Source organism: Phragmites australis, chromosome 3 (assembly GCF_958298935.1).
Source record: "Phragmites australis chromosome 3, lpPhrAust1.1, whole genome shotgun sequence".
NCBI lineage: Eukaryota > Viridiplantae > Streptophyta > Magnoliopsida > Poales > Poaceae > Phragmites > Phragmites australis.
Window position 1 is genome coordinate 13901159 of NC_084923.1, and position 9330 is coordinate 13910488.

At 46.4% G+C, this 9330-nt stretch overlaps 1 protein-coding gene across 1 annotated transcript; it reads left to right on the plus strand.

Annotated features, from left to right (window-relative positions):
• Window positions 1-579: 579 nt before the first annotated feature.
• Window positions 580-1886, plus strand: LOC133911001 (sex determination protein tasselseed-2-like). Its single transcript, XM_062353235.1, has 2 exons — window positions 580-798; window positions 904-1886. Exons 1-2 carry the CDS (start codon window positions 641-643, stop codon window positions 1739-1741), a joined length of 996 nt encoding a protein of 331 aa, XP_062209219.1. The 5' UTR covers window positions 580-640; the 3' UTR covers window positions 1742-1886.
• The last annotated feature ends 7444 nt before the right edge of the window (window positions 1887-9330 follow it).

The following is a 9330-nucleotide window of genomic DNA, read 5'->3' on the forward strand; positions in this document are numbered from 1 at the left end:
GCTCGTGGTCGAGAAGGTCCGCGGCGGCGGTGAATAGCTCCATCGTGGCCGCATTCATCTCGCCGTCCGCGCTCAGGCGACGACGCCGGTCCAGGTCGAGGAGCTCCGCGGCGTCGGCGAATCGATCCATCGCGGCCGCGTCCATCTCGCCATCCGCGTTCAGTCGACGACGTGTCCTGCCTGTGTCGTCTTTCTCCAGGCATCATGTCCTCATGCAGGCGAAGGCAATAGAGAGAGCCGGGTCGCGTGCCATACAGCGGTGCCGATGAGTTGCCGCATGCTGCCTCGAGCAGCACGATTTGGAAGTGGTTGGGTCGGCTCGGTGGAATTTCCGGCTTGTTCTATTGCACATCCTGCGTTGGCTTCGTACACGTGGCTTCAATCGGGAGGGGTGCTGCAGAGGAGAGAAATTTTTTTCCGTCTCGCGTTCCACGACTGTTCTGCCGCATCGGGCGCACGAAGGAGAGACGGGGCAGCGTGTGTCGTCGTGGTGTAGTCCGGTCCACACGAGACACCCCGCCCACGCCCGGGGCTATAAGTAGATGCCGGTACGCCGAGCAAGTCCACAGCAGAGCAGGCTCGCGGATAGGACAATACGCACACGCACACTTCCTGCATTGTCTGTGTGACCGGAAGATACATGCAGGCTAGCCTCGCTTCGTACGCGGCGGCAGCCATGCCGGCTCTCGACCTGCTCCCCGAGAAGGCGCACGTGCACCAGCCCGACATGACGCCCTCGCACCATGGCTGGGACGGCAATGTCGCCGGTGCCGCCGCACCCACCGCCATGCCCAGGAGGTACTACTGTGTCCGTGGTGTTTTTGACTTGTTGGCTAGCTGACTTCTTCCCCTGCGTTCTTGGATTTCTTGTGGCTAATGGAAGTGACTGGTTTTGTCGTGCAGGCTGGACGGGAAGGTGGCCATTGTGACCGGCGGCGCGCGGGGGATCGGTGAGGCCATCGTGAGGCTGTTCGTGAAGCACGGGGCGAGGGTGGTGATCGCGGACATCGACGACGCAGCTGGGAAGGCGCTGGCGGCGGCGCTGGGCCCGCAGGTCAGCTGCGTGCGCTGCGACGTGTCCGTGGAGGAGGACATGAAGCGCGCCGTCGACTGGGCCCTTGCGCGGCATGGCCGACTGGACATTTTCTGCAATAACGCCGGGGTGCTGGGCAGCCAGACGCGCGCCGCCAAGAGCATCCTGTCCTTCGACGCGGGCGAGTTCGACCGCGTGCTCCGCGTCAACGTGCTGGGCGCCGCGCTCGGCATGAAGCACGCGGCGCTCGCCATGGCGCCGCGCCGCGCGGGGAGCATCGTCTCCGTCGCCAGCGTCGCCGGCGTGCTCGGCGGGCTGGGGCCGCACGCCTACACCGCGTCCAAGCACGCCGTCGTGGGGCTCACCAAGAACGCCGCGTGCGAGCTCGGCGCGCACGGCATCCGCGTCAACTGCGTTTCACCCTTCGGCGTGGCCACCCCGATGCTCATCAACGCCTGGAGGCAGGGCCACGACGACGCGGACGACGCCGACGTCGATATCGACATCACCGTGCCGAACGACGAGGAGGTGGAGAAGATGGAGGAGGTGGTCAGGGGCTTCGCCACGCTGAAGGGCCCGACGCTCAGACCCAGGGACGTCGCTGAGGCGGTGCTCTTCTTGGCCAGCGACGAGTCCAGATACATCTCCGGCCACAACCTCGTCGTGGACGGCGGCGTCACCACATCAAGAAACCTAATTGGGTTGTGAGTGTGATTATCAATCACTAGATTGCTGCATTAATTAGTTCTTGTTCGTCTAGATGGTGGAACAGTTAGAAGAAAAGATTGTTCAGGCTGTGAGGTGCAATTATACTATAAGTTCATTTCATTTGGTTGATTGATTCATCAACAAAGTGTTGGTCTTGATCATCGGCATTGCTGATGCTTTGGAGTTGCACCTGCATTAGCTAGCCATTTAACTGGTTCGTTTCTCTCGCTGCTTCATTGAATAGTTACTGTCTCTGGGACTAAACCAAAAGAAAAAAATAGTGAACAGTAGTTGACAAAGTACGTTGAAAAGACCACAAATATTGCTGAGCAGTACCATAGTACGATCGAATAGTATTCCGATAAAGCCATGTAAAAACTAGTACAGCTGACTGTTATGTCTGGACTATGGGTTGGAGTTTGTGTTTATGGTCTACTTGATAGTGCTTCTGCTGAAATTTCGCTCACACATTTTACACGATGTTCGATAGGCTTGAAACACTTCATTAGTTCGTTTATGTAGTGGTGTAGCTAGTTTCAGCAAACCATGAAGTGGAAAATAAGTTCATACTGTTCTCGACGAAGAACTAAACGGTTAGTACTACAGAATATATTAGAATCGATTACGTGGTTTCTGAGCTTCCAGTTAATTGATTAAAAAAAGAATGTGATGAAAACTTGCAGAACAGATGCCCAATGCAGTTAGGAAACTGAAAGGCCAAAAAGGAAGAGCATTACAGAAACTTTGGACGGACGGACGGTAGGCTGAAAAAACGCTTAGCGCATGCGCGGCCGCACCCCGTGTAGGGACCTCAATACGCAACGCTATGCGCTCACTGCCTCGGTCATGGTCCGGCAAAGCAAATGGAGTGCTCCTACTTGTTCAGATGTGCAAAGTCCACTCTTTGGAGCACAATTTTTGACGAAATCTGGGCGACACAGTTGACATTGACCAATGTTGCAGTCAGCAGCTACCTGCAGTGCAGATGAGGCATATTCAACCAAAAACTAGTAATTTCTTTGTGAAGCGAGAAGTAGTCATTTCTAGCTTGTGTCTTAAGATATCTCGTTTTTCAGACATCACGGTCATAGATAGATTGATCTCAGTTCTAAAGAAAGAACGGGGAAGTAAGACATCGAAGATTGGGAGAATGTTTCAAGAATAAAAGTATGCCATGAGAAGAGGACAAGTATTTGTGTACTGGCGGCCAGAGGCCAGAGGCAGTCTGTAGGGCATGCCTGGCTTGCTTCCCTTTTCGTCTCCGGGTCGCGCATTTCACACGGCCGCACCAGCTGTGCCGCGCGCGGATTTCGTTGAGAATTCCCCCGGCTTGCGACTACCGGGCTCCGAGTATGGCGGGGCATGTGCTTGACATGTCGTTGCCATTTCGTCTGCTCTGCCATTACCACTAAACAATGGAGTAGGTTACAAGGAAGTGTACTGTGGTATCACATTGGAGGGAGCAAATTGCATAGGTGCGGAGAAGGATATTACTTTATTGGAAAATTGTTCAGATCTAAATTTATAATTATTTTTTAATATCTAAACGGATTAAAATAAAAAAATGTTCAACTATAAAATTATAGATATCACTAATAAGTACAATTTTCATATAAAGATCTTGAGAAAATTACTTATTTCCTATTGTTCTACAACTGACTCCCTTATTTGTCCTTGTTTGAACCAATTTTAATCGCATCCCATATTTTGGGATTGAATCCTTTATTTGCCTATTTCCTTAGAAAGGCCACCGTTGATTGCTCCATTTCTATATGCACATCGTTACAATTTTACTGATACCCAGACTGCCTTTAACTCTCTTTCCTATCCGTATACTCGCACACCTCACCGAAAAAAACACACCTGAGGATGGGGCTGTCGTCTCCCTAGTCAACCCGATGGAGGGTTCGCCACCGTCACCTCTCCCTGATCCACCAGGGCCAAGGCCGCCAGCTTGCGCGTCCCCTCAAAGGAACTGCCGTCGACAGGGCGCACCTGCCTCCCCGCCCGATCCGATGCAGCCCCCTTCTCGTGTGGACCCTCCTTGCGTGGCCTCCATGGCGGGCGCAGTCGCAAACTCGAGGCCGAGCGCGGCTATGACCAGACCCTCGCTGCCTTCGAGCACGCCCACGACCAGCTCCTCTTCGCCCCCGCCTCCGGACATTCCCACCCCTGAGCGCCAAGACCCCGAGGTGCCTCCTCCCCCTAGGGCACATGCGATGCCTCCATTCGTCATGGCGCACGCCGAGACCCTAAGGGCGTGTTTGGATGCATGCACGCCCGTTGGCCTGGCTCCGCGCGTGCAGCACCGTCCGTTTGCTCTGTGTTTGGTTGCTGGTACTGCCGCTCGAGATTGCATCCGCCCATGCATGCGCATCCGCTCATCCTGGCTCCGCGCGTACGCCGGAATCGGGCGTACGCGCCGGGCCTGCTCATCCGGGTGCAAAAATACTGTTTTTTATTTAACTTCAGATTTTATTTAAGGATACAAGAGTGATCCAAAAATTCTAAATATTTTCGTGAGTAAACTAGAGCTAACTAGCAACCCATTTTAATTAGTTTGATTAAAAATCCTAAGTTTATATTTAATTAAAATTCTCTAAAAATTATAAAAAATTAACTAATATTCTTATCATGTGATATACTAATTTATAAAAATATTTTCAACCTTATGTTATTTGGTAAAAAAGTGAGTTTTTTTTAATGCAACATATACTCATGCGGGCAACCAAACACAATCTCTTCTCAACCAGGCTGACCACATGCAGCCAACCAAACAGACCTTACTGCATCTCTCCAGCCTGTCTCAACTCAGCCTGCATGACTCATACGAGTCAAGCTGAACGCATGCGGGCAACCAAACATACCCTAAACTACCCGAAGTGAAAGGGGGTCGCGGGAGGATGAAGTCCCCAGGGTGCGTGCAAAGTATCGATTTACCGAAGAAGCTCAATCTATCATGGGTTCCTAGGGGACGCCTAATTCTGTAGATAACGTCGTCGAATGCCGAGTGCGGTTGTCTTCCCGAACTTTGACTGCCACTGCGTCACATGCCACCGCTCTCGATTCGGTGAAACTCATTCCAATTACGATCGCCTACACCATCATCTCTCCCCTGTGAACATTTCCTCTCGCTCAATTTCAGGGAACCGTCGCAGGGACGCCGCAGCCGCCTTCTTTTCCACCATCAACTGCATGTGGAGGGCCCTCAGTGGTGAGCCCCTCTCTACCTCCTCGGCATTCCTGCATGCCCTTGGGCCGTAGATGCTTGAGCCAGCCTCGCCCGATCAATCCCACCATTGTAGCTCCATCGCCACGAAGCCCCGAGCATCGCGGGCCTCGCTCCCGACCGCCCCGCACCCACAGGTGGGACTGCGAAGGTTCACCGTAGCCGTCGTGGCTACTCCTTGGCCGAGCTCCCGAGTAGGGCATCGCCGGTGAGCTTGAGCATGAAAGAACAATGATGTCGCCTAGAGTAGGGTGAATAGACGTTTTAACAAAATTTTACCCCTTTTACTGTTTGGCCTAAACCTACAGCGAAAATAAACTAACAGATTTTTCACAAGTGAAAATCTAAATATGCTAGGCTCAATAGTGTACAATCACCTTAAATAAGTGTGAAGCTTACAATCCTAGTATGTGACAAAGATTATTCAAACCTAGTAAGATATAAAAGAAAACTCTAATCTAAAATTCCGAAACTACTGTTCATCGGAAGCTCCGGCACTGTTCATTGGAAGTTCCGATTTTACTGCTCATCGGTTGTTCTGATTTCCCAAATCGGAAGTTTCGATCAGTTCAAAACAACAGATTTCATATTCATGAAATTAACTCAATGCATATACAAATAAGCATACAAGCATAGATATCAAAGTAATGCATAAGTGTAAGTAAATACGGAGACAAATGATTTGTTAATGAAGTTCGGATATCTACTGTTATCTTACATCTCCATTGAGGAAGCTCGGTCACTTAAGTCGGGTCTTTTTCAACCGTTTTCCTCACAAGGTTACACACATGCAATCCTTACCTCCACTATAGCCAACTCTTTCTCCACTCTGGAGATTGTGAGTTCCGCAACCATTTTCGGGCCTCCTCACAATCTTCACTTAAGGAGAATACTGGTAATCTACCACCGAGCGGTCTAGCGGATGATGGTCTACAAGAGTAACAAACTCCTAAACTTGTGCATGATCAATGACAAATGCTCAAACACACGCAACTAATACGACACGTGCAAGCCACCTAAGCTCCACACACCTGACACACCTCACTATATCCTCACTAAGCCACAAAGGCTTGATTTTCATAAACTTTTGATAGAGAGAAGAGGGGAGCACTCAAAGATGAAAAACCAAGTTCTAATATCTCTCACAAGCACCACAACGGTAACAAAAATCACTTCAAAGCTCTACCCCCATGAAAAGAGGCAAAGGGGCATAAATACCCATACTCTGAAAAACTAGTCGTTGGACTCAGACTATATAGATCAGAACTTATGATCCCCCGATCGAAATTTATGATCCCAAAAATCCCAAATGTTGAATCTAGGTGAAACTCACTTCCAAATCTACTAAAAACCACACAACGGAACTTCCAATTAAAAACTAACTCCAGACTGAGAATCCCGACCCTTCTGAACATCGGATGTTACGACACGTCAGAACTTCTGATCTACCTATCAGAACTTCCGATCATCGGAACCTTGGATCGGAACTTCCGATTTTAGCACAGCTGACACACTAAAAACGACGATAACTTTGATTCCGAAGTTTGATTTCGGCGATTTTGGACTCTACGAAAAGCTTATTCAGAAGGCTACACATTTCTACTAATTCATGATATCAAACACATTGGATCACAGTTATGAACACTCCGAAGAAGATTTGGACACTTCCACCTATTATTGAAAACTTAATCTCCAAAGATTAAACTAGGAACCACAAGAAACATTCCAAACACCGCTAAGCTTTGGCTACAATCACCTTTCGCCACTAAGGCCGACAACACAAAAGGTTAGATCTAAAACACATTTTAGATACACTGGACTCCTAAATCGAACTCTCATCACAAACCCATCCCGCACTTAGCACGTGTTTTGAGTAATTGACACAACAATCGAACAACACTTTCGGCAGTCCCTCTTGATAGTACAACTATCAACCATATAATCTAGTCTCCTACCAAACTCCTTGAGACAAGCAAAACTAGAAAAAATTATTCTAGTTATATCTTTGCCTTGAGCAATCTCATCGGACTTGACGAACACATCATCTAAGCCTCGATGCTTCTCATAACTGTTCAAGGCTCATCATAAACTCATTTTTACTTGATGACGATGTCACTCTCGCTTCTATTTTGATCTTTACTTGATCTTCAGAAAACTTAATGAAGTTCACTTGATTGCTTCCCAAGTGCCAAGCGTGTAAGACTTCTCTTTTCACATCATCTTCATCCGGTTTACCACTTAGATATGAACCGCAAGCATCAATACACAAGTTGTCCACTAAATTTATCTTGATTTTGCTCTTCTAAATTGGCATATTTAATACCTCAACTCAACTTATGTCATCTTATCAAACCTAACACTAACTCACTCTCAAGCACAAAACACATCAGTTAGTCCATAAAAACTAATTGACAATCTCAGACCTTTAATTACTTCATCTCCACAAGTAACTCAGTATTCATGTTTATTGTCAATATTTTTTAGCTTCTCATTTATCTCATCACTAAGAGCTCAATGACAACGATGTATTTCTTTTAATCTCATTGCATTCTTCAATGGATCCATGCTTCATTTCTTATGCATCTCCTATAAAATAATCCCGAGCATCACTTATAGCTCATTCATCTTGATGCATATTTCTCCTCCATACATCACCTATGGAACAGCCTACCAATAATTCTTAACCAGCTAGATGTATTTTCAGAGCCGAGGCGCCCATGGCGCTCCCCTGCCTCAGGTGGTACCATGTGGGCCCGATTTGTCAGTCATTCTCCACCTGAGAGGGTTGAGGATTTCAGATTATGGGGGCAAATAAGGGAAGTTTCTATCAAGGGTAACTTGTCTACGTAACAAAAACTAACAGCAGTAACCTGAAAAGGACAAATAAGGGTAGTGCTTTCAAAATATAGATACATGGTGGAAGTTGGTTCGAATGAGGACAAATAAGGAAGCTGATTGTAGAACGGCGGAAATAAGTAATTTGCTCAAAGGGCATCCCCATCTGAAATCATATAAAAATTATGATATTTTTTTTAAATATCGTCCGCGCGACACTAGACCTATCGGTATGTAGAGTGCCGGCAAGCCCTAGTGCCCACTGCCATGTAGTATGTCGACATGGAAATTGCCGACTATATGCCGATATATCTTTATTCGGCACTCCGGATGTCTATAGGTGTCTATTTATACAAATATCGGATTTTTAAAATTATTTTTATAATTTTTAATAAAATAATATTATTTTGGAGATCACTTTACAAATATAGAGGCAAACAGAGAACACAAATCCTCTACAATACTAGTGATGCATTGAAAATCACTCACATATAGGCCAGATGAGAGAGTGAACTCAGATCAGTACTTTTAATGTCCTCTGCAATACTGCAGAGAATCCAGGTGGGCAGACAGGGCACTGCTAGTCTGCTACTGCAATTTCACATCTTTTTTTTTTTTTTTGGCAAGCTGCAATTTCACATCTTGGTCAGGCTACTAGTTCATCGGGAAGGCCGTCTGCCACTTTGCGAGTGTTTGGTTGGAGATTGAAGCCTGCTCCACTTGCATTGTTTTTGAAAATTATATAAAATGTATGAGTTTGAACAATAAGAAAAGGGAGATCGTTGTAGTAACGGAAAGGCGATGGATCGGTTCCTCTTGTTGAGAAAACAAAGCGGCTTCTACATGAGCATGCAAAACTGATGTGCTATTAGCTGAAATCGAAATGTAGTGGGGGCGAATATATGCTTTCGTTGGTGGGATGATGAAAGCGTAGAGGGGCTCAGAAAGCCATGAAATGGAGGTCCATACATGCAGTAAACAAGTGGAGTACTAGTGTAGATTAAGGCATTTGCGAACCTCGTCACCGAGCATAGTACTGTACTCTCTAATCATAAATGCATATTGTTGTAAATAAAATCTGATCAAACGTAAAAAAAAATATTGTTAATAGCTTTCAAAATTTTTTATTTGAAAACATAAAAGTCACACATATAAATTTGTCTTGAAAAATACTTTTGTAATATTTTATTTTTATTAGATATTATAACTATATTTTAATAAAAAATATTAGTTAAAATTACACAACAAGGACCATGAAAAATAAAAAAACGACAAGTATTAACGACAAGTATTAATGCTCAAATAAAACGACAAGTATTAATGCTCAAATGAAAAATAAAAAAACGACTAGTGGAGCTGACCAAATGATTTCCATTTTCTACCAACACGCATGGACCGAAGGACGTCTTGCGAATGTTTGAAAACACTCTCTTTCTTTTAGTTTTTGTCACCTTCAAACTGGCTTTTGGGAAAGGCAACGTATCCCATGCCTTTCTATCGTCCTTTCCCGCCGCCCTCATGTTCA

Excerpts from the sequence above, each read along its gene's own strand:
- LOC133911001 (XM_062353235.1), top strand. The coding sequence starts at position 641 with ATGCAGGCTAGCCTCGCTTCGTACGCGGCGGCAGCCATGCCGGCTCTC. Across the intron at positions 799-903 it reads CCCACCGCCATGCCCAGGAG|GCTGGACGGGAAGGTGGCCA; the intron begins GTACTACTGTGT and ends TTTGTCGTGCAG.